The 26,454-nt window shown below is 42.4% G+C and overlaps 1 protein-coding gene across 9 annotated transcripts in view; it reads right to left on the bottom strand.

The window, feature by feature from the left end:
• Positions 1–744: 744 nt before the first annotated feature.
• The window catches only part of cb055 (CB055 protein), a 42,772-nt gene continuing 17,062 nt past the window's right edge, over positions 745–26,454 (bottom strand). For 6 of the 9 annotated variants that reach the window (XM_014200028.2, XM_014200027.2, XM_014200020.2 and 3 more), the window contains 11 exons: positions 17,370–17,452; positions 15,351–15,522; positions 13,552–13,684; positions 12,614–12,793; positions 12,241–12,288; positions 8,007–8,168; positions 5,241–5,331; positions 3,380–5,086; positions 2,067–2,200; positions 1,729–1,816; positions 745–1,387 (listed from right to left, as the gene is read on the bottom strand). In XM_014200028.2, the coding sequence (XP_014055503.2) occupies positions 1,221–1,387; positions 1,729–1,816; positions 2,067–2,200; positions 3,380–5,086; positions 5,241–5,331; positions 8,007–8,168; positions 12,241–12,288; positions 12,614–12,793; positions 13,552–13,684; positions 15,351–15,522; positions 17,370–17,436 (2,949 nt within the window). In that variant the 5' untranslated portion in view covers positions 17,437–17,452 and the 3' untranslated portion in view covers positions 745–1,220. 9 annotated transcript variants of the gene reach the window in all.

Genomic DNA, 26,454 nt, shown 5'->3' on the forward strand with positions numbered 1-26,454 from the left:
GTTTGAGCAGACACATGCACATTTGTGGCCTGCTGGAGGTCATTTTGCAGGGCTCTGGCAGTGCTCCTCCTGCTCCTCCTTGTACAAAGGCGGAGGTAGCGGTCCTGCTGCTGGGTTGTTGCCCTCCTACAGCCTCCTCCACGTCTCCTGATGTACTGGCCTGTCTCCTGGTAGCGCCTCCATGCTCTGGACACTACGCTGACAGACACAGCAAACCTTCTTGCCACAGCTCGCATTGATGTGCCATCCTGGATGAGCTGCACTACCTGAGCCACTTGTGTGGGTTGTAGACTCCGTCTCATGCTACCACTAGAGTGAAAGCACCGCCAGCATTCAAAAGTGACCAAAACATCAGCCAGGAAGCATAGGAATGGAGAAGTGGTCTGTGGTCACCACCTGCAGAACCACTCCTTTATTGGGGGTGTCTTGCTTATTGCCTATAATTTCCACCTGTTGTCTATTCCATTTGCACAACAGCATGTGAAATGTATTGTCAATCAGTGTTGCTTCCTAAGTGGACAGTTTGATTTCACAGAAGTGTGATTGACTTGGAGTTACATTGTGTTGTTTAAGTGTTCCCTTTATTTTTTTGAGCAGTATATTATACGGCCTAAGTATGCCTATACCTTTCTGATTAAACTGATGGCTATATATTTGATGCACTATTGGCAGTAGGTACAAAGAAGAGTAACAGTTTTTATCTTAATGTTCTTAAGGCGAGATGACAAAGAAAAAGCGATTCCATTTGTTATTTACTGCACATTTAATGTACACATGTTCAAAAGGCAATACAAAAATAAAACAGAAATACATCAAACACATGAAAGAGATTTAATAAATACAAAGAACCCTTCAGTTCTTTCTCTCCATCCATGCTTATTCATCCTCCAAATCAAAGCTCAAGGCTAGGTTTAAAGTTGACACACTGGACCCTCACTCATACAAGGAATACTGACAATAACAGTTAAAAAATTAAAACAAATAACTATCATTGGTTGGTTTTACATAGGTATATCATGTCAACTGAATTCAATCTTATGCCATTTTCACTAATTTGGCCTAATTCCCAACTGACTTTCACCGCAGCACGTGATTGGAGGGTTTCAGCATCTGTCCAATAAGAAACCCGAAGGTATTAGAAGTCAAAAGATATACTCTGGTTGTGCAAATGCATTCTGATCCATCAGTGGACGGATGATTCGGTTTGAGACGGCCCGTCTTTACTGAACTATCTGGGGCATCTCGCTCCAGGCTTTGGCCTTCTTTTTGGCCAGGGCCATCCATGGGGGCTCATCCTGGACCAGGGCTGTAGGTGCAGGGTGAGCCGGGGCTCTCTTCCCCTCCTTCTCAACCACCGCAGGCTTAGAGATCTCAAGAGAACACAACACTATGGACAACGAGCAGAGAACAACATCTTTAGTGACACAATCACTCTGCATTATCCTAAAGACACTGTAGGTGTGATAAAAATAAGTCCTAAAACCAACAAAATGTTATCAAAATGGACTGAAATATTTTTCAAGTCTTATTTCATGCATGTCATTGAAGATTAGGCATTCTCAGATACAGAACATTTTCAACAGGAACATTTTATTCGCACGTTTCATCCACATGTGGGCAGCAGTGTATCAATCACACCCAGTCTTTTGTGAGAACAATGAAAACACTTCATAAGAAAGTGTGTGGTAGCAGTGTGTGGTAGCAGAGTGGGATACTGATCAGTCAAACCTTTTACAGGAGGTCCCGGAGGCTTGGCTTGGTCTTTGTTGACAGGACTCGTCAATGTAGGAATGGAACCTTTTCTGTTAGGGTCCCCCTGGAAAGAGGTGGAATGAACTGCTTATTCATTCCAACATGTATAACAAAGTAAATGGCACTTACACAACTTCAGAGTCATATAAACTCTGGATATTGCATCAGAAGGTGGACCCTGTCGTAATAGCAGAAGAAATGCTAACAAGAGCTAAGGACTGGATGGGTTGATTGACAAGTTAACTGTTTTCCTCTCTGAAACAGTGGGCTTCTCGTTAAACAAAAGAACACAAAACAATGTGCACCATCCCTACCTTCTCTGCAGGGACCTTCTTCTCTGTGGTTTCCTCCAATGAGTTCTCTTTGAAGATCCTTTGCTTTTGTCTGGCCACTGAGATCCAGCTTGGTGATTCAGATCCCCCACTAGGCACGCGACCCACAGACAGATCTGAAACAGAAGAACGTCTTCAAATGGTGCGAAATATGGTATGAGTGGCCTGGTAATTTCATTTCGCATAATGTTTTTGTTTAGAGTGGAAACGTAAGATAGAGGTACGAACCAATGAAAGACAAATGCCATAAACCAATAGCATTCGAATACAGCCAATTTGTTGATAGAAATAGTCATAGTGAAGAGGGCACGGCAAAACCTTTTCCCCCTCAGGAGACTGAAAAGATTTGGCATGGGTCCTCAAAAGGTTCTACAGCTGCACCATCGAGAGCATCCTGACTGGTTGCATCACTGCCTGGTATGGCAACTTCTCAGCCTCTGACCGCAAGGCACTACAAAGGGTAGTGTGTACGGCCCAGTACATCAATGGGGCCAAGCTTCCTGCCATCCAGGACCTCTATACCAAGCGGTGTCAGAGGAAGGCCTTAAAAACTAGCAAAGACTCCAGCCACCCTAGTCATAGGCTGTTCTCTCTGCTACCGCACGGCAAGCGGTACTGGAGTGCCAAGTCTAGGTCCAAGAGGCTTCTCAACAGCTTCTACCCCCAAGCCGTAAGACTCCTGAACACCTAATCAAATGGCTACCCAGACTATTTGCGCACCCCCCTCTCTTTTACACCGCTGCTACTCTGTTATCATCTATGCATAGTCACTTTAATAACTCGACCTACATGTACATATTACCTAAACTAACCGGTGCCCCCGTACATTGACTCTGGACCGGTACCCCCCTGTATATAGTCTTGCTATTGTTATTTTACTGCTGCTCTTTAATTACTTGCTACTTTTATTTCTTATCCAGATTTTTTTTAACTGCATTGTTGGTCAGGGGCTCGTAAGTAAGCATTTCACTGTATTCGGCGTATGTGACTAATAACATTTGATTTAGAGGAATCTCTCCTTGGTGTTTATAGGTCTCTTTTTAGATATCTCTCAATAAGTCTGCTCTCAACAGTACTCATGGACCTGTTTCAGTATGAATTGTTAGTCCAGCAGGAGTCCAAATTCCTAAAACATGTATACACAGACTAAATGTTTTGTCATTTGAAGTCTATTGAGCTAAACATTGTAAAATATATATAAACAAAAAGGTGGCATTGTGAGTGAAGGATATGCCATATATCACACATCTGTAAATACTGACTGGTGGGATGGTGACTAAGATGGGTTTTAGTACCTGGTGTTCTCTTGGGCTTGACGATACCGTCCAGCTCTGAGGGTTTTCTGAGCAGGGCTGGTTTGCTTTGTGGCTGTGGTTCAGTGAACGAGGCCCTCTGTGGTTCTATGGGAAGTGAGTGTGCAGGGGATGAGGGGGGAGTTTCACTCTCTGATCCTAAGCGCAACATACCCACAGAGGTCTTCCTCAGCCTAACACCAAACGGATTCTCAGGGGTCCCTTCCTCCTGGGCTGCAGGAACGGCAGGTGGAGTGTCTTTTGAGGAATTTGTGGGTGCTGTGGTGCTCTGTGTTCTGCTGGGACAAGCAGGGACTTCAGCCACCACAGGGCTAAGTGGCTCCACTCTACTTGGGGGATCTGTATTTGCTGTAACCCCCGCTTCCACAGCCCCAGGCACAGTGACAGAGGGAGATGTAGAAGGGGAGGTTGGCTCTTTGGTGGCCAACCTTTGCCAGGTGGGGGAAATTGTGAACCTGGGTCTACTCTGCTCAGAGCCACAAGATGGCTTCCCATGATCCTCTGTGGCAGTTGGTCCACTACAGGGCTCCTGGGGGCTCTGCTCTGGGCCAGAAGCTGCACTGGGACCGGTTATACTGTACTGGTCAGTCGTTACACTGGGCTCTTCCTGGTCCTGTGTGGTGTGTATAGCGGACTCAGGCTGGTCTGGGGAATCTGGAGGAGGTGTACTGCTATTTGGCAGCTGGGAGACACAGGCTTGTTCCCTAACTGTTTGGTCAGGCAGCTCAGTGAGGCACTCAGGGCTCTCACAAGCCCTCTCAGTGTCTGTGTCATTGTGTGGAACCTGCTGTGCATCATCCTCCACAGAGGTTGGCGTTACATCCTCTTCTTCCTCCAATAAGGCTGTTTGCACTGGCACATCTGAGATTGGCTCTGTATTTTCCTCCTCCCTCCACACATCTTTCTTTTTTTCCTCTGCCTCGTCTCGGACAACCTCTGCTTCCTCTACTACTTCCTTTACCTCTAACCCTGCTGCTTCCTCCCCATCTTCTTTTTCTTCCTTTTTCATATAATCTGAAGGAATGTCCTGATCTTTTAAGTAATCAGGGTTGATTTCCTCTTGATCCTCCTCTTCCTCCTTTGGTTTGAAATATTCTACCACATACTCCTCCTCAGACTCATAAGGCTCACCCTCCTCCTCCTCCTCTTGGGACTCTACTGGGCAGTCAGGTCCATCACTGGGGAGACAGGCTTCTTCCTGTTGGGTTGGATCTGAAGGAAGGGACGGAGGCTCAGGCTCATCAGCCAGCTCATCCATCCAGCTCTCAGGGTCGAAACCCTTCACATTCACCTCCTCCAGGGGCACAGCCTCCAGCCCCAGGACAGATGTCAGGGGACACTTGAGGGAGCTCAGCACCTCCTGGAGTAGAGAGCCACCCTCCTCAGCTGCCTCACACCCAGTAGGGGCCAGGAGGAAGTCATCGTAGTCTCTAGTAGGGGGCTCCAGAGAGTCCAGGGAGCCAGGCAGGGGTGCAGTCTGGGTCAGAGCCTTAGCCTGGCCTGAGAGACATTCCTCAGAGTCAGACTCATTCTGTATGGAAGGGGATGAGGAAGAGACATCCTGAGACACTTCCGGTTTGTCCCTCTGCTCATCCTCCTTATCTGGGGCTGATCGCTCGGCCTGCTGGGATACCACGGCCCCATCGGTCCACTCCTTCTCGGCAGCACCAGTCTGCTCACATTTCACATCTAGAACACACAACTACGTCTGAGCAGAGCCACTATAAGCAAGTCACTAAAGCATTATGACAACCATTCTTACTCAATACCATGAACGATAATCTTTCCGATATTGCATCAATATTTTGTGTAATGTTACTGTAATAAGGATCATTTATATTACCTTCCTCCTTGTCCTCCTCCACAGATTCTGGAATGACAACACTCAGTCTTTCCTCTTGGAATGATTCTCCCTCAGCCCTGCCATCAACCCTCTGAGCAAAAGAAATATGGCAGAGATGAGTCATAATGTAATCTTAATGATACAGTTCATTTAAAGATAATTTATCTGTCCAGCTTCAGTCATATCTGACACGTTTTACAAAGATCTGGTAGACTCATGAGCCATGCAAGTTGACGGCAGGCTGGCGCGTTGTGGTTGGGCTAGATGGGCTGGACACTTGGCTTATGGGATGGATTTTTATGGGGTTCTGCGCTGATGATCAAAGGGGACTTGGGCTGGGTATGGAATAGAAGGGGGTGGGTTTGGTGAATGTTGGCCAGGGGAGTCAGGGAGAGGGGTTGGTTGTGCTAGAAGGGGATGGGTATGTACAGTTGTAGTCAGAAGTTTACATATACTTAGGTTGGAGTCATTAAAACTCATTTTCCAACTACTCCACAAATCTCTTGTTAACAAACTATAGTTTTGGCAAGTAGGTTAAGGTATCTACTTTGTGCATGCCAAGACTTCAGGGGAAGAAAAAATAAATTTAAAAAAATTTAAAAAGAATTGTAGACCTCCATAAGTCTGGTTCATCCTTGGGAGCAATTTCCAAAACGCCTGAAGGTACCACATTCATCTGTACAAACAATAGTACGCAAGTATAAACACCATGGGACCACGCAGCCGTCATACCGCTCAGGCAGGAGACACATTCTGTCTCCTAGAGATGAACGTACTTTGATGTGAAAAGTGCAAATCAATCCCAGAACAACAGCAAAGGACCTTGTGAAGATGCTGGAGGAAACAGGTACAAAAGTATCTATGACCACAGTAAAACAAGTCCTATATCGACAACCTGAACGGCCACTCAGCAAGGAAGAAGCCACTGCTTCAAAACCGCCATAAAAAAGCCAGACTACGGTTTGCAACTGCACATGGGGACAAAGATCATACTTTTTGGAGAAATGTCCTCTGGTCTGATGAAATAAATATAGAACTGTTTGGCCATAATGACTATCGTTATGTTTGGAGGAAAAATGGGGAGGCTTGCAAGCCGAAGAACACCATCCCAACCATGAAGCACAGGGGTGGCAGCATCATGTTGTGGGGGTGCTTTGCTGCAGGAGGGCCTGGTGCACTTCACAAAATAGATGGCATCATGAGGAGCAACATCTCAAGACATCAGTCAGGAAGTTACAGCTTGGTCGCAAATGGGTCTTCCAAATGGACAATGACCCCAAGCATACTTCCAAAGTTGTGGCAAAATGGCTTAACTTCATTGGGATAGGGGGCAGTATTTTCACGGACGGATAAAAAAAACATACCCATAAAAATTAATTTTAAACAGCTTTTGACATGCTTCTAAGTACGGTAATGGAATTTTTTGAAAGTTTTTGTCACGAAATGCGCTCGCACGTCACCCTTCGGATAGTGACCTGAACGCACGAACAACACGGAGCTATTTGAATACAACTATGGATTATTTGGAACCAAAACAACATTTGTTGTTGAAGTAGAAGTCCTGGGAGTGCATTCTGACGAAGAACAGCAAAGGTAATCCAAATTTTCTAATAGTAATTCTGAGTTTAGGTTGTCCCAAACTTGGTGGGTGTCAAATTAGCTAGCCGTGATGGCCGAGCTATGTACTCAGAATATCGCAAAATGTGCTTTCGCCAAAAAGCCATTTTAAAATCGGACATAGCTATTGCATAAAGGAGTTCTGTATCTATAATTCTTAAAATAGTTATGTATTTTGTCAACGTTTATCGTGAGTAATTTAGTAAATTCACCGGACATTCTGTGGGTATGCTAGTTCTGAACATCACATGCTAATGTAAAAAGCTGGTTTTTGATATAAATATGAACTTGATTGAACAAAGCATGCATGTATTGTATAACATAATGTCCTAGGAGTGTCATCTGATGAAGATCAAAGGTTAGTGCTGCATTTAGCTGTGTTTTGGGTATTTGTGATGCATGCTAGTTGCTTGGAAATGGCTGTGGTTTTTTGTGTCCATGTACTCGCCAAACATAATCTAATGTTTTGCTTTTGCTGTAAAGCCGTTTGGAAAAATCGGACAACGTGGTTCGATTCAGGAGAAGTGTATCTATAAAATGGTGTAAAATAGTCCTATGTTTGAGAACTTTGAATTATGACATTTTGTGGTTTTAAATTTGGCGCTCTGATTTGTCACTGGCTGTTGAATAGTGGGAGACGATTTCATCCCACCTCCCCTAGAGAGGTTAAGGACAACAAAGTCAAGGTATTGGAGTGGCCATCACAAAGCCCTGACCTCAATATTATAGAACATTTGTTGGCAGAACTGAAAAAGTGTGTGTGAGCAAGGAGGCCCACAAACCTGACTCAGTTACACCAGCTCTGCCAGGAGGAATGGGCCAAAATTCACCCAACTTATTGTGAGAAGCTTGTGGAAGGGTACCCGAAACGTTTGGCCAAGTTTAAATTGTTTAAGGCAATGTTACCAAATACTAATTGAGTATATGTAAACTTCTGACCCACTGGAAATGTGATGAAAGAAATAAAAGCTCAAATAAATCTCTAGTATTATTCTGACATTTCACATTCTTAAAATAAAGTGGTGATCCTAACTGACCTAAAACAGGGAATTTCTAATAGGATTAAATGTCATGAATTGTGGAAAAACTGAATTTAAATGTATTTGGCTAAGGTGTATGTAAACTTCCGCCTTCAACTGTACATCTTACAGTGGTGGGTTTCCTCATCTTGGAGCAGGCCTTGTGTCGGACTGCCAGGCGGTGGCGAGCGGCAGTGTTGTCCAGGCAGCCCATGGGACTGGCAGGCTGGCTGAAGTCTACAGGCAGGGGGACCAGGGGACTGGCCGATCTTGAGCCCGCCTCACAGGACATCTACACATGAGGGGAGAGAGAGAGGCCATTTTAACACAGTAAATAATATAATTATTACAACCTCTTACTATCTCAATGTCTACAGACATCTGTCCACAAGTCACATTACTCTCTGCTGATGCCAGGTGCCAGCTAAACAGATTCAAGAATGCTGAATTGTGGATCAAATATAGTTTCTCCTGACACAGATTAACCATATCCTAAAATATGGGTGAGTTTCCTACTCAAGACAAAGAAAAAGCTATAAGAAATGGAGAAGAGGGAAGACTGACTGTCTGTACAGCTGGATAAACAATGTCAGGGACGCCATTATAAAGATCTCCTAGCAGCGTCGAGCGTCACTAAAAATGTCCCAGGCAGACCTATGTCCTGGCATTTTTCTGCCTGGCTCCCACTGACATTAGCTGAACAAATACAAGCCTCCGCTCTCAGTGCTCTGGAATGTAGGTAGGTTTACTCTACTGTTTCTGACAGCAATTCACTCTGACAGGAGAGCGAATGACCTTCAGTGACACCCTGACTTACTTTAAGTCACCTGCAATGACAACTTGTCTAACCTGAAGTGAGGAAGCTCAAAAGAAGAATGCAAATGGTCCACCTCTGACTTAACATCTTGCTTTCATACTAGAAATGGATTCTTATGCTAAATAGCCATTTGTCATATACACAATACAGATTTTACACAAACATGGACATTTTAGCAAATAGGATTGCTGCTATTATGGGCATCAAAATGCATTTGCCCTGTGTAACCAGAGACAGGTTGTCATAAGTGAAACTACCTCCGTGTTTGTATTGTATCCAGCAGAGTGGATTGATTTTATATATATAGTAAATTAATGTATTGCGTTTGTTCTATAGCCAGAGCTCGGCTTGGCAGGGCCTCCTGACTCCGAGTGGTGTAATATCCCCATTTGCAGCAGACAGCCTGACTGCCAGAGAAAACCAATGGAATGCATTCAGACCACACAGGAGACCCCCCCCCCTCCGAGTCAAACAATACATCCTGCAGAAACAGGCCAGCAGAATGACATGCAGCATTATTACTGTCAGGTCATCATCTTCAGCTGAAGATTTGTGGTGGGATTCTCAGTGGTGCTTGCAGCAGGGAGACAAAGCGAGTGTACTGCCACCCCTTCCCATTTCAAAAGAGGTCAAACCAAAAGCACGCTGCCATTTATGGCTCGAAAAACAGTCTTCTAGCTTGTTACAGCTCCGGGTCCAGCTGAAGGCATGACAAGCAAGGCAAAACACAAGCGCATGACAACTATTTGGAATTCCGAGAACAAACAAGTGCATCTATGCGTGTGCCTGCGTTATGTTTGTCATTCAGGACGAACAGTCAGCAACTACTGAAAATCACATATGGTAAGATGGTACACCAGTTCCTATGGGAAACCCCCCAAATCTTCCTGTCATCCCACGAGGCAGCAGTTGGAATGTTGAGTGGAGTGATTTACTCTCTGCAGGTTTTTCATTTTATTTTGACCCTTTTTTAAACTCCTGGCTAAGTGGAAAAGATAGCCCAAGAGAAAGAAAAAAAAATGGTATACTATCGTATATACAAAAACAATAGAAGGTTCAATAGTAGCTTCTATCGGAGGGCTGTGTAAGCCTTTTTAAGTCAATCAAATGCCAATTGTGGTTTTCCTTTTTTAGGACATTCCTTTCACAACTTCAGACGATTATTTGGAGTCCCTTGGCAGATTCCTTTCAATCAAATTCAATTGAGAAAAGCTTAAAAGATTCAATCAGCATTCATAGAAACTAGCCAAGTGTCTATTCATTCCAATGGTCCCATTATGTCGAGTGTGAGCGTGCCAGCTGCGATAATAACACCAACATACGCGATGAGGCAGATACACTTCACACAGCATTATTCCACTGACTGTCTTGTTTACGTTAATTCATGAATAAGTTGCAGTAATTACATTTGATCATAAGACTTTTGCCAAATCATTCACAGACATGGAGAGGCAGAAAAGAGCAGTATCTAAGGATCCTAAATTCTGATGTGTATAACAAACCACTGTGTACATGTATGGTGTAAATATGGCCAACAACGCAATGTAGCTGCTCTGAGCCTCAGTCGCATATGGTATACAGTGAGGGAAAAAAAGTATTTGATCCCCTGCTGATTTTGTACGTTTGCCCACTGACAAAGAAATGATCAGTCTATAATTTTAATGGTAGGTTTATTTGAACAGTGAGAGACAGAATAACAACAAAAAAAATCCCGAAAAACGCATGTCAAAAATGTTATAAATTGATTTGCATTTTAATGAGGGAAATAATCAAAGATTTCTGGCTCCCAGGTGTCTTTTATACAGGTAACGAGCTGAGATGAGGAGCACACTCTTAAAGGGAGTGCTCCTAATCTCTGATACCTGTATAAAAAGACACCTGTCCACAGAAGCAATCAATCAGATTCCAAACTCTCCACCATGGCCAAGACCAAAGAGCTCTCCAAGGATGTCAGGGACAAGATTGTAGATCTACACAAGGCTGGAATGGGCTACAAGACCATCGCCAAGCAGCTTGGTGAGAAGGTGACAACATTTGGTGCAATAATTCGCAAATGGAAGAAACACAAAATAACTGTCAATCTCCCTTGGCCTGGGGCTCCATGCAAGATCTCACCTCGTGGAGTTGCAATGATCATGAGAACAGTGAGGAATCAGCCCAGAACTACACGGGAGGATCTTGTCAATGATCAAGGCAGCTGGGACCATAGTCACCAAGAAAACAATTGGTAACACACTATGCCGTGAAGGACTGAAATCCTGCAGCGCCCGCAAGGTCCCCCTGCTCAAGAAAGCACATACACATGCCAGTCTGAAATTTGCCAATGAATATCTGAATGATTCAGAGGACAACTGGGTGAAAGTGTTGTGTTCAGATGAGACCAAAATGGAGCTCTTTGGCATCAACTCACTGTGTTTGGAGGAGGAGGAATGCTGCCTGTGACCCCAAGAACACCATCCCTACCGTCAAACATGGAGGTGGAAACATTATGCTTTGGGGATGTTTTTCTGCTAAGAGGACAGGACAACTTCACCGCATCAAAGGGATGATGGACGTGGCCATGTACCGTCAAATCTTGGGTGAGAACCTTCCCTCAGCCAGGGCATTGAAAATGGGTCGTGGATGGGTATTCCAGCATGACAAATGACCCAAAACACACAGCCAAGGCAACAAAGGAGTGGCTCAAGAAGAAGCACATTAAGGTCCTGGAGTGGCCTAGCCAGTCTCCAGACCTTAATCCCATAGAAAATCTGTGGAGGGAGCTGAAGGTTCGAGTTGCCAAACATCAGCCTCGAAACCTTAATGACTTGGAGACGATCTGCAAAGACGAGTGGGACAAAATCCCTCCTGAGATGTGTGCAAACCTGGTGGCCAACTACAAGAAACGTCTGACCTCTGATTGCCAACAAGGGTTTTGCCACCAAGTACTAAGTCATGTTTTACAGAGGAGTCAAATACTTATTTCCCCTCATTAAAATGCAAATCAATATAACATTTGACATGCGTTTTTCTGGATTTTTTTGTTGTTATTCTGTTTCTCACTGTTCAAATAAACCTACCATTAAAATTAGACTGATCATTTCTTTGTCAGTGGGCAAACGTGCAAAATCAGCAGGGGATCATATACATTTTTCCCCTCACTGTACATATCATTGACGTATGAAGCTCAACAATGCCTCCATCCTGACTCACTCCTATTGCTTAACACTGCATCTGACACAGAAGCTTTCATTTCTTGAAGAGTACAAGCTTCAGAAGACACACAGCTTTATACTTCATCAAGACAGACGTACTCGAAGACATCAACTCGTGTAATACATCTGGGGAACATTTATTCTTCTTTAAATCAAATGACAATAGAACCCACTCATCTTGATCCATTTCTTCCACATCATACGATAGAGGAGCCTCCTCTCTGCCTCTTTGGGCTAATGATGCATTCTGATTGGTCATGATGGTCAAATGACAAAGAAGATCATTCACTGTGTCCACTGAATAGGAAGCACATGACTATATTAACAAAATAGCATGGGAAACGGGTTATTACCTGGTCTTCGTCGCTGTCTGTTCCCTCCAGACTCAGGGAGCTGTTCCTCTGTACCAGTTTGGAAGGAGAGAGACAGGATGAGTGACAATGCAGTTATAAAAGGGTAATAGACAGTAATAGATCTGTAGACGTAAGCATGAGTGCATAGAGTCATCCTCACGGTAGCTTTCATGAAACATGAATGTGTGGTATTGTATGTGACAGGTATCATGTGACAGGTATCATGTGACTGCAGTCACGTAGTACATGCCACACAATTATAATAGGTACTGAAGACCAGAACTAGCCATGTAGGTAATCTGGTCCAATGATTGCAAACATGAAGTTGACCCCATGAACACTATGCCAGTCCTCACTGCATAATGATGCGTACCCTATGGGACACCCCAGCCAGGACGGCGTGCAGGGTGGAGTACTCTGGTGGGCTGCAGGGAAGGCCGTCATCCTCAGACAGAGTCCCTGCGTCATCCCCCTTCTTCACACATGGAGACGGAGGAGAGCCTAGCCTGATGGCCTGTTTCAGCTGGAGCTGCAGGACAACATACCTATCAACCTTGGATTTTGCAATGCATTAATGTAAAACTCTTTTACAATTATGACTTGTGTGCAGCAATAGTGTACTAAGATTGTTTTTTCGCTTTCAGATCACGTGTTCTGAGAGCATGCTACCCTACCTAGTGGTTGAGAACTCGTCAAAGTAGAATGATAAGTGAAAGTGAGTTAAGCAACAATAGGTCCATTCTAGCTGAAAAACAGACTTTGTGTGGTGAAAGAAAGCGTGTGTATCTGTGATACTGCTATCTGAATGAGCTCAGCTGCTCTCAAGGACACAGTCTCGAGTCTGTCGCCTTCCAACAAAAGGTTATAGAATCCCCATCCTTCTCCAAATGGACTTATTATAGACTGAACATCACCAGCCAAGTCTGTTATCTCCTCCATTTTAATATGTTGTTGTGCCTAGTCAACACTGTTGTGCATCAGACCGCTGTATATATTAGCCTGCGCGTACACGCCGGCCCTTTGTGGGAGTCTGCCCAGAACACTCCAGGTAGTAAGACCTAAGGATGAGCCTTAACTAGCTAGCGCCCAGTCTACCCGGCTTATGACCAGACTGGCTAATTTTATACCCAGGTTCTACGGACAGAGTGCCAAAGCTAATACCAATTTAAGAGAGCTAAATATCGGATACTAACACGAGCCACGAAGATACATTGTTGTTTTCACTTGTTGTGGGTGTATGATATAGGACTATAGGTACAACAGCCAGAATTACAGCCAGTCCAAGTATGGAACACAGGCTTAACTACCCACCTGTAGAGACTTGACTTTTCCATGGATGCTGTCCTGAAAGGCTCCCAGATCCTCGTTTACCTCTGACAGGGGCAAATCGGAGACAAAGACACTGTCATGTGACAGAGCCTTATTTCCCATGTAGATTTTTGACCTTGCAAAAAAAGAAATATAACAATTGAGTATGAGATTTCATGTTAAATGACAAATCAGACCATTAGGGGCCTCATTTACAAACACGACCACAAAATGTGCGGCACCTGTTCACTTAAAAGTTGGCATATATAAAATAAATGTACTTGATGTGAGAACATGCTTAACTTCCCACACACACCTTAGACCATGTGCACACAATTTCTGATAGTTGAAGCATTGCCTTGCAAGCAGTATTTTGTGCAAATGGGGGAAATGTCATGCTTATTCATAAAATCCAAAAGACATGATGCAGTTATTTGCCGTTAGTGAGAAGAGCGAAAATCGATTTATTTTATCTTTGCAATAAAAAAAATTAACTTTATTTCCTGATTATTTTATTTCCATGATCAATGCAGAAGAAGTTCCTCACCTTTTCTGACTGAAATGGTTTCATACTCCCGAAGTAGCTAATACAACAAATGAAGATCAATTTAATGAGAGATGGGATGAATTGTAACTACTTCACAGTAGTAAATAGATAACCAAAATAGCTTATGTTGGCTACAATAGAACGTTAAAAAAAAGTTGCCAACGGTAGAACAGACAGTTCACCATGTAATTTCAAATGCCTCGAGTAGGCCTAGACAATCTTTCAGAATTCACAGGCAGTGCCGCATAGTTAGGTTGGGGGAAATAGTCAATGCAAAACATTGTTCAATACAATGTTCAGCAAACAAATTTGTCATAAATTTTTTTATTTCAGAAATGGTCACAGAGCTTTGCTGAATACTACAGCGATAGTCAGAGTCACTGCAAAATATTCTGGCAACACACCTTAAAATGCTGTGGCCTATTTCCAAAAGTTTCAACTCAAACTGCAAATAAGGCCGTTATTGTCACCATAAAAAAGGTCACGTGAGCATTTTCCAGGCGGAACTATAATGCTTGTTCACAATGCACACAGTTTACGACAGATCTGATTTATAACAGGAAACACGTGGATGTATGGTGTGATCTCAATATTTTTTGACGTATGCAGTCTTTTCAGAAATGGCACACAGACATTTAGTGTGAAACTTAGAGATTATATAGCTCTCCCCTAAGTAGCAGTCAGGTCATGGCTGGGTCATCCATCCAATCATGTAGGAATAAATCTCATAACATTTGTAGAAAAACCTAAAGGAGCAGACAAGTCACTAGCTCTGGCAATGTCCCAAATGGAACCCTACTAGCTATATGGTGCACTACTTTTGAAACGGAACACTATGGATCCTGATCAAAAGTAGTGCACTGAATAGGGAATAGGGTGCCATTTAGGACTCTATCCATGTCTCTGGGGAAGATATCTGCAGCAGGTAGCCTATGAGGCTGCATGTTTAATGAAGAAAAATTCACTAAACTCTAAAATTAGCGGACAAGACTTGATTTATTATTCAGGTGACTAAGTGGTAGGCAGAACGTTAATTCCCAGCGGTCCACTCTATATTAGGACAAATATGTGCCTTTAAAGTTGTAAACATACAGAGGAGAAATTCTGTGACACATTTGTTCTTTGTTAAGGATGAAATTAAAATCGCTTGCATTTCCTCATTTAACTGTAAGATGTAAATATTGTGTTTATGGTTCCTGAAGGCTGTTGCCATAGTGATGACCAAAAGATACCTGTGAGAAGAATATAATCTTACCCGGAGCCCTCGTCTTTCTCAGACCGGATGAGGAATGCTGGTTCAGGGGCATTGACATTGTCACTGGACTGGCTAGACTTCAACCCATTGTCCCCAGCAGGAGTGGCAGCCTCTTTTCTCTTCTTCTTAGCAAAAAAGTTCTTGAAGGTCTGGAACTTGGACTTCTTCTTGCCTACAATGGAGATAGATAACATCATGGTTAAAGCATTAGAGGTTAAACATCTCCAGTTTACAATGGGAGCTATTCCCTAACCATTTGTCTTTCACTACCAAACAAAGAAGAATACCTAATGAAAGCTTTTAAACTCCCTCATGTGAGCTCAAGTAAAGTGAGAATAATTTACCGTGTTGGTCAAAAACCCATGTACTGTTGCATTACCAAGTGAGAGGGGTAGTAAAACACTTCAACAGTTCCATTTAAATTTAGCACCAATTTAAAATCTCAACACCTCTTTTTAAACTAAAAACTCTGTCCCCTACCCCAATTCTTGAGAATAATACAAGGCAGAGATCTTAACTGTTTGCTGAGGTGCAAAATCATAATACAACACAGACACTATTTTAGAAACAATGACTTTACGCCAAAATAGCAGCAGAAGGTGAAACAGTGCAGCAGAAAGGCCAATTATCAAAAAGAAGGTCAAGTTAGTTGGATCCATACAAATGTTGCCAATATTTGAGAGGGGATGACTACAACATGAACAATTCTAGGATGGAGACCTTTAGCAGCCCGGAATGCAATTGTCTGATTAAAAAGCAAGCACTGCCTTGGAGAAGTGAAGGTTGGTAGAAGTGACTATATTTCTATATAAAGCCACACAATCCTGTGTCTCACATGCTCTGGAAAACACTTGAGATCCAATTACAGACAAGGCCTTGAGCTGGCATTATCACACACTTTGAATTGGGCCATTCAGTATGGCTGAAGTCAACAATCAAGGGAAAACTCAATTCCAGTAGGAGAGGGACTACTACAGATTTATGAATGTATATAGTAGCTGAACATGTAAGCTGAGACCAAGATATTTTTGTGCAGAGAGGTTTTTTTTGACCAACAGGCCAAATTTGACACACAAATAAACAGTCAGACACAAGAAACTCTCCCACTAAATATCCTCATTGATCTTGTGAGCACTGCCGTACCTAACAAATTACTCTCCTTGATTTGATGTTAATTATATTACAAGCTGTAACCCTGGGAAGAGCCATGGCCAAGACCCCTCTAATTCGACGGACATATTACACACAGGGCTTCTATCGTGACTGCAGCTTAACCCCCTCCCCCTGACTATCAGGGTACGCCACATTATCCCCTGGCACGCCGCCTGGCCGGCACACCTCCAGCCATTGACAAATGATTTACTTTAATGGACTTCGCCCTCCGCTTTAGAAGTTCAAACCAATAGAGGAGATTGTCAGTGTGACCTATTCCTGAAGGAAAGGGCTAATCCACATCCCGGCTAGCCCTCCAGAGACTGGGCCGAGTCTGACCTTGCAGTCCCCGACTTCCTCGTTCCCAGAGCATATCACAGTAGAGTTGGCGGATGGACATCGTAAAAACATGTTCTTTAGGGGTGGTGAGATGTATTATATTTTACTTAATTTCCTGCCAATAAAACTGTAATAATATCGCTTTCTTAAGCTTGGCCTGATCCTCCCTGAAGGCCAATGCTTTCTGAGAGAGCTAACAAACAGCACACGGGTCTGGAAGAAACACTAATACCTTTGCATGGATCATGTGGCGGGATTCTCACAATGATAATTTTATCACTTCAACTTACAATGAACCCCAAGGCTTCTCAGACATGGATCTAGGCCTCTGAGGATATATGTAAACTGTGTGGACAAGGAGTAGTTTTGCCATTCCCTCCCTACAGACTAGATACTGTAAATCTGATCAGATCTGCCGTAATGCAGTCATAGGAAACTCTGTCTGTGGTAGTGCTATTTACCAATGACAAGATAATAGTGAAGAGTCCCTTTAAAGGGCTGTCAAAGCCAGTTAAAGTGTGGGTTTACCTGTGCACTCTTCTGTGGGGACTGCAGGATCCTGGTTGGTCATCACATCTGATGGTCCAGAGGCCATGATGCTGCAGTCACTGCTGTGAGGGAGAGACAGGCATTTACTATGGAGACAGAGGGAAAGACTAATATAGTTAAGAGGGAAACCTTCCAGGGATTTGGGAAACGAATAAACAAGACCATTGTCTATATGGACTGACTACAATACAGATTCAAGTCAGGCAGTGCATTTTATTCATCCCCATTTACTGTAACTCAGCTGTGTGAATCTCCGTCGATGGTAACAACCATTTTCATAACCCTGCTCTCTATGAGGAGAGATGAGGGAGGGGCTACCAGTCACTCTCTACCACAACGCCCTACATGCCACCGCCCTGCCGTGGCACAGGAAGAGGCTGAGATAAGCAGCCTGTGCCTGTCTGGAGGCTGGAGATAGCTCTGGTCTGGAGCACCCAGCAGGATAGCCTCAGACGCACCACGCCGACCCAACAGGAAGAAGTCAGAGGGTCAGTAACAGCCAGTCCCAGCCCCCACAGAATGACTAAACAGGATGTTGAGGCAATTTGGAATTCGACCACACATGCAAAACTAGTTACTCCATTAATAAAGATGATTGAAATGCAATTACCTCCTCGGCATGTATGATTTCCTGCCAACTTTATTAAGGGCATGATGAGGGGTTAGAACTTATGAGAATGGCTATGCTTTGTGCAAATCAATATCCCTGGCTCGGGGGCAGTCTTAACAAAGGTCTTCAAATGCAATTACTTATGAGTGACTTGTTCATTTCCACATTAACTCAAGTCTGGATGCGATGATTATAAAAACAAGGAATATCAGAGAGTGAACGAAAGGGAGAGAAGTTACAATACTAACACTTTCAAATCACACTCAGCCGTATAGTACAAATACCTGAGGCAGTCAGAGAATAAAATGGGTGGTTGACATGCCACTGCTTTTTCATTTTTTTTTCACTTCAATGTGCCTAAAAACATGAATAACTTACTTTCATTTGTGAAAACTATTGTATGGTTATGAAGACACTGCTTTGTTTGGATCTACAGACTCGTACCATTAATAATATTTTTTATTAAATGTTCTTTAACTAAATGTGAAGTGTTTTAGAAAATTCAAATAAAAAAAAGAAAAATAATCGAAACCCTTCTCTCCAATAATTCTCAAGTTCATCCATACTTAATTTTCTCTGAACAAATGTAGTTGATTATAAAAATGCAAAAAAAAAATAGTTATATCCACCGGTGTGGCACAATATTGTGATATTAAAACAAGCTATTATCTGGAAACCATTGCGGTTGGAGGATCCTTGCTGAAACAGGAAGTGCAGAAGACATGACATGATCTGAGGGTGAGTTTGATTACGAATGTATCAATATATAGGACTTTTTTTTAATCCTCCCACATTAGTGCCCATTTTATTTTCATTTGGTGCAACACCTTTTACATGAAAATGCTTGAAATCATTAATCTGTATGACATAATGTGAACATATTTTAGTGGGTACAGTATTAGAATGCTAGCTAAACTCCGAGGCCCCAGATTGCCCAAACTGCATAAAACATCCTTTGGTGTGATACAAATGACACGGTCCAAAAATATGAACCCAGTATGGAACAATTTCAAAGATTTTACTGAATTACAGTTCATAAGGAAATCAGACAGTTGAAATAAATTCATTATGCCCTAATCTTTGGATTTCACATGACTGGGAATACAGATATGCATCTGTTGGTCACAGATACCTTAAAAAAAAGGTAGGGTAATGGATCAGAAAACCAGTCAGTATCTGGCATGACCACCACTTGCCTCACGCAGTCCAATTTTTTTTATTTTTATTTTTTAAATAATAAACTCCCTAAACCATAAACCTCAACATAATCTTTTAATAAATAAATGTGGAAATTGAGATGACTAAACTGCTTGGAGTAACCCTAGATTGTAAACTGTCATGGTTAAAACACATTGATACAGTATTATTTTTAAAGGTAACCTTTATTTAACTAGTCAAGTCAGTTAAGAACAAATTCTTATTTACTATGACGGCCTACCCCGGCCAAAACCGGACGACGCTGGGCCAATTGTGTGCCACCCGATCACGGCCGGATGTGATACAGCCTGGATTCGAACCAGGGACTGTAGTGACACCTCTTGCACTGAGATGCAATGCCTTGGACTGCTGTGCCACTCGGGAGCCCAGTAGCTAAGATGGGGAGCAGTATGTCCATAATAAAGCACTGCTTTGCCTTCTTAACAACACTATCAACAAGGCAGGTCCTACAGCCCCTAGTTTTGTCACACCTTGACTACTGTTCAGTCGTGTGCCACAAAAAAGGACTTAGGAAAATTGCAGTTGGCTCAGAACAGGGCAGCACAGCTGGCCCTTTGATGTAAACAGAGAGCTAATATTACTAATATGCATGTCAATCCATCCTGGCTCAAAGTGGAGGAGAGACTTCATCACTACTTGCATTTATGAGAGGCATTGACATGAATGCACCAAGCTGTCTGTTTGAACTACTGGCACACAGATTGGACACACATGCATACCCTACAAGACATGTCACAAGAGGTCTCTACACAGTCCAAGTCCAGAACAGACTATGGAAGGCACACAGTACTACATACAGCCATAACTACATGGAACTCTATGTCACACCAAGTAACTGATGCAAGCAGTAAACTTAGATAAAAAAAACAGAAAAATAAAAAACACCTTATGGAACAGTAGGGACTGTGAAGCAACATAGGCACATGCACACACAGATTTAGTACTGTAGATGTGTGGTAGTGGTGGAGTAGGGGCCCAAGGGCACACAGTGTCTTGTGACATCTGTGAATGTATTGTAAATGTTTGTTTTTTTAATTGTATAAACTGCCTTAATTTTGCTGGACCCGAGGAAGAGAAATGGGGATCCATAATAGAGCAGGCCGCTGATTGTGGCCTGTGGAATGTTGTCCCACTTCCCTCTTCAATGGCAGTGCAAAGTTGCTGGATATTGGCGGGAACTGGAACACGCTGCTGTACCCGTAGATCCAGAGCATCCCAAACATGCTCAATGGGTGACATGTCTGGTGAGTATGCAGGCCATGGAAGAACTGGGACATTTTCAGCTTCCAAGAATTGTGTACAGATCCTTGCGCGAATTATCATGCTGAAACTTGAGGTGATGGCGGGAGATGAATGGCAAAACAATGGGCCTTAGGATCTTGTCAGGGTATCTCTGTGCATTCAAAGTGCCATCGTTAGGTTCCCCAGTTTCTGTGTTGTGGGTTTGGATGTATATGCCTTTCAGGAAATGGCTTCCTGGATTCCAAAGCAGCTGATTGGTTGGCCCATCACAAATTGGAGCTCTGACCCCACCCTCCTCAAAGGATACAGCTGTCTGCAATTACCGACTCCTTCTGCAGCTTGAAAAGCCAGTGTTCCTTTGTTAAGAGAGCTTCTTTGTATGTGCTGTGTTTAGAAAGTGTTTGTAGTGGCTCCTGTAGAGGTATGTGTATACCATAATACCTAGTTTTTGGTTTATTCAAAATTGTTCACCAAGTTTGGTGAATTATTCAGTTTCATTTGTTCCCAGGGGAGGGAAGGGAAGGGGAAGGCACCTTGGGAGTGTTTAGGCAAGAGGCTTGTGAACATATACCTGTAGTATTTACTATGTCTATGCACACTAGGTAAGACCTGGGCAGACCACCCCCTGTATTTTGGTTAGCGCGCCAGGTGGTGCTAAGAAAAAGTAACCAGTGGGTAAGCAGGTAAGGTAGTAGAGGGGGAACTTTTACTTTCTTTGCTACTGTCCAGCTCCTTTTCCCCACCTTACCATGTGAAGGATGAATAAATTCCCTGTAAACGGTAATATTCTGCCCCTGTCATCCTTACCCACACCTGCAATCGCATACCTTTTCACTCCACGAAGAGTTGAGTTGTAGCAGGGTGTTGCGTTCCCGCCAAGAGGCAGCCATCAAAAAAAATGCATGCGTTTGTTGTCCATAGCCTATGCCTGCCCATACCATAACCCTGCCACCATGGGGCACTTCGTTCACAACATTGACAAACCGCTCACCCACACGATGCCATATGTTGTCGTGAGGCCGGTGGGAGGTACTGCCAAATTCTCTAAAACTATGTTGAAGGTGACTTATTTTTCTGGCAACAGCTCTGGTGGACATTCCTGCAGTCAGCATGCCAATTGCACACTCAAAACTTGACATCTGTGGCAAAAAAATATTTTAGGGTGGCCTTTTTGCCCCCAGCACAAGGTGCCCCTGTGTAATGATCATGCTGTTTAAATCAACTTTTTAATATGCCACACCTGTCAGGTGGGCAGAGTATCTTTGCAAAGGAGAAATGCTCACTAACAGGGATGCAAACAAATTTGTGCACAAAATTGCAGCAGCTTTTTGTGCATATGGAAAGTTTCTGGGATCTATTCATTTCAGTTCATGCAACATGGGACCAACACTTTAAATGTTGCGTTAATATTTTTGTTAGTACAAATCAAGATCCTGGGTACATTGTTAGCTAACAGGCAAAAAGAAAAGTATGTCTGCTTAAGACGAGATGTGGAGTGCAGAGAAAACAGAGATACAGGGAGAGAAATGCTGAGAAAAGAGATGTCCTGAGAGAGACGCAGAAAGTAAACAGAAAACATAAAAGCTTGATAGTTTAACATATTGTCCTAATCAGCGGTGTTAGTAAGTCGGAACGGTCCGGTAGGGAGTACTGTACGATGTCAGTCGCATGAAAAATGAGCAAAGAGACGCTAAAATGTGGTGTGGTTCAATGATAAAACAAATTTTGCCATTGCCGAGACGCGCACGGACAGCAGTATACGCATCAATTCAGGTTACAAGACTTGGGTAGGCCTAATGAATGACGACAAAACAAAATGTAATTCATAACACTTTTTGGTGTTTTGTAAGTAATGTCTTTCTGCATTTATCAAAATACACTGTATGATGCCGTAATTATTTTAGAATGGAGTAGCCTAATAGTTGGAATAGTAACTGAAGTCTGGACACAATGTCGGCCTTACATGTAGCCTATTATGCTATTAACCGCTGCAGAATTAAGTGTTCCTTGCAGTAAAATATAGACCAAATGTTAAATTGTCTCGCTAACAGGTGTGGAGAAATATTAATTATTTCAGCATCTTGAGAGAATGCGAATGTGCGCGTAAGGACCTTTTGTGTAGAATAAACATGCAATTTCATTCAGCTACAAAAGCTGACAGCATTTCATTGTCAGCCACACACACAAAAAAAATGCATCCTAGACTAACTGAAATACTATCAGAAACGCGTTGGATCCATTTCCACAGCTTTTCATTTCCTTAAACCCGGTCAAACTCATTTGGAAATCTACCTGGTCACCAAATGTCCTTGCTCTGTGAAAGAAGCCGAAATATTAAAAAGAGAACTTCACCGATGTCAACTAGATTGATCCATGCGTCATCAACAATCGATTTATGGCATTCTGGTGAGCAAGGCTTTATTTAGTATTCTAGACAACCATCAAGTAATGACAAGAGAACCTATAATTATAGCCAAGTTGATTAATAAATAGCCTACTAAATGTCAGTAATTATGAGCAGAAAAATATCTACAGTGCATTCAGACTCCGTCACCTTTTCCACATTGTTACGTTAGCCATAATCTAAAATGGATTAAACAGTTTTTCTACACACAATACCCCATAATGACAAAGAGTTAGGGTTATCACATTTACATAAGTATTCAGATCCTTTACTCAGTACTTTGTTGAAGCGCCATTGGCAGCGATTACAGCCTCGAGTCTTCTTGGGTATTACACTACAAGCTTGGCACACCTGTATTTGGGGAGTTTGTCCCATTCTTCTCAGCAGATCCTCTCAAGCTCTGTCAGGTGGAATGGGGAGCTTCGCTGCACAGCTATTTTCAGGTCTCTCCAGAGATATTCGATCAGGGTCAAGTCCAGGCTCTGGCTGGGCCACTCAAGAACATTCAGACTTGTCCCGAAGCACCTCCTGCAATGTCTTGACTGTGTGCTTAAGGTCGTTGTCCTGTTGGAAGGTGAACCTTCACCCCAGTCTGAGGTCCTAACTTGCTCCAGAATGCTTTGTCAAGGATTTCCCTGTACTTTGCTCCATTCATCTTTCGCTCGATCCTGACCAGTCTCAGTCCCTGCCGCTGAAAAACATTCCCACAGCATGACGCTGCCCCCACCATGCTTCACCGTAGGGATGGTATTGGCCAGTTGATGAGCAGTGCCTGGTTTCCTCCAGACGTGACGCTTGGCGTTCAGTCTTGGTTTCATCAGACCAGAGAATTTTGTTTCTGGTTGTCTAAGAGTCCTTTAGGTACCTTTTGGCAATCCACAATCCTGTCTGAGCTCTACGGACAATTCCTTCAACCTCATGACTTGGTTTTTGCTCTGACATGCACTGTCAACTGGACCTTATATAGACAGGTGTGCGCACACCTTTCCAAATAATGTCCAATCAATTGAATTTACCACAGGTTGACTCCAAGTTGTAGGATAAGCAATGGAAACAGGATGCACCAGAGCTCAATTTTTGTGGTCTCATAGCTAAGGGTCTGAATAGTTATGTAAATTAGGTTTGTTTCTATATTTTTAAAACATTTGAAAAATCTAAACCCGTTTTCCCTTCATTATGGGATATTGTGTGTAGATTGAGGGATTTTTATTGAATCCATTTTAGAATAAAGCTGTAACTTAACACTTTCCGAATGCACTGTAAATTGGGGTTAAAACTAGTTTATTTCCGCAACGGCCAACTTTGCGCCATCCCTGAGTAATGGCACAGGTAGCCTACAGTACAGCCTTTTGAAGTAATTGTTTGACAATCAGATAACATCATGACTGGTTGTGTTAATGCAACAAAAAAATATGCTAGTACATTAAAAGTTAAGACAAATCTTACTATTAGGCCCATAGACATCCTATTAAGTCATTAGGGATTTGTTGTGTAATTCTATGATTAGGGCCATAAAAAAAATAAAAAATAAGTGTGCGCACACATAGGAGGTCCCCATAATGGGAAGAAATGAAATCTTTCACCCCTGATCCTAATTGAGTATTAGGCCTACTTTTGAGGTTGTAATTTTATTTATTTTTTCTTACAGATATCAAAAGCAGAAAAAAGATTTAGAATTAAGTCTTTGCGACCATCACAAAGAGAAAAGTTTTGGGAGAAATGGAGAAGAGGTATAGAGAAAAGAGAAGTTTAGAACTGTAACTCGCTTCAGTAAAATGTTATTTTAAGCTGAATAAATTCAAGAATAAAATAAAGAACATTAGAATGACTTACTTGTTAACAGGTGATTGTATAAACACCAGAATTTTCTTCACTTCATACCTATTTTTATTTAACTAGGCAAGTCAGTTAAGAACATTCTTATTTACAATAACGGGCTACCCTGGCTGACGCTGTGTGCTGCCCTATGGGGCTCTCAATCACGGCTGGATGTGATGCAGCCTGGATGATTTGAATCTGATATTTTCAATAAACATTCTGAAAACAGACATGGCAACGTCATTACGCAAGTTATTTTGTAAGAATATCATATGCAGAACTCCAGACAGAGCTTGAGGTCACAACAAGCATTTGGTTACAATAGTTTGATTTGTTTATTTCAACAACTTTAAAACCCCTTTACATTTATAAACATGCATTAAGGCTTCCTCGTTCCTTTGGGAATGCTAATAGCAAAACAGCACAACAGAAAAGGCTCACTCCAAACTAGCTAAAGTTACTACTAGACAACACATTGTCTGTCTGTCTGAGAAACTGAACTTAAGTCCTTTCTGTTTCTCAACTGAAGCTACAATATTATTAGTTAGCGATTCCACACCAGAAGGGAACAGAAAATATTTTACAGGCAATTCTCACAGAGGAACGTTATTGGGAGGAAGGATGTTTAACAATCTTTTTATCATGAAAGTGGCCATTATGGACCCTTTTTAAACCAATTCAAGCCTCCTGTAAGACCATATAATCCATGAACTGTACATGATACAGGCAACATCTTGGTGTCATTATACTGCGCTAAAATATACAGTATGTCTTGACTGAAATACATTTATTCAACATTAAAGATATCGATATCTCATACTACCCGTTTTGAACATTAAGAAATATTGTTTGGAACAATATACTCTACAAGTAAAACACTTCCAGAGTAGGCTCTCCGCCAATTCTAAATTTGACACATTTTATGAGCACCACCAACACAGTGAATGGGAAAGTGATTCAAAGGGAACTCCCTTTGCTGAATGTGTAATCCTAAAGTAAAACTGTGGGTGGTTAATTACCAATGTCAATTTCTATGTATAAAATGGGTCATATCTAGAAGTCGACCGATTATGATTTTTCAACACCGATAGCGATTGGAGGACCAAAAAAAGCCAACACCGATTATATTTATTTTTTGTAATAATGACAATTACAACAATACTGAATGAACACTTATTTTAACACCAATAAAATCAATTTAGCCTCAAATAATGAAACATGTTCAATTTGGTTTAAATAATGCAAAAACAAAGTGTTGGAGAATAAAGTAAAAGCACAATATGTGCCACGTAAAAAAGCTAACGTTTAAGTTCCTTGCTCAGAACATATGAAAGCTGGTGGTTCCTTTTAACATGAGTCTTCAATATTCCCAGGTAAGAAGCTATTATAGGACTTTCTCTTTATACCATCTGTATTTCATATACCTTAGACTATTGGATGTTCTTATAGGCACTTTAGTATTGCCAGTGTAAGCATAGCTTCCGTTCCTCTCCCCTACCTGGGCTCGAACCAGGAACACAGACAGCCACCCTCAAAGCGTTGTTACCCATTGCTCCACAAAAGCCGCGGCCCTTGCAGAGCAAGGGGAACAACTACTCCAATCTCAGAGCGAGTGACGTTTGAAACGCTATTAGCGCGCACCCCGCTAACTAGCCAGCCATTTCACATTGGTTACACCAGCCTAATCTCAGGAGTTGATAGGCTTGAAGTCATAAACAGCTCAATGCTTGAAGCATAGCGAAGAGCTGCTGGCAAACGCACGAAAGTGCTGT

The sequence above is a fragment of the Salmo salar genome, chromosome ssa05, assembly GCF_905237065.1.
Source record: "Salmo salar chromosome ssa05, Ssal_v3.1, whole genome shotgun sequence".
NCBI lineage: Eukaryota > Metazoa > Chordata > Actinopteri > Salmoniformes > Salmonidae > Salmo > Salmo salar.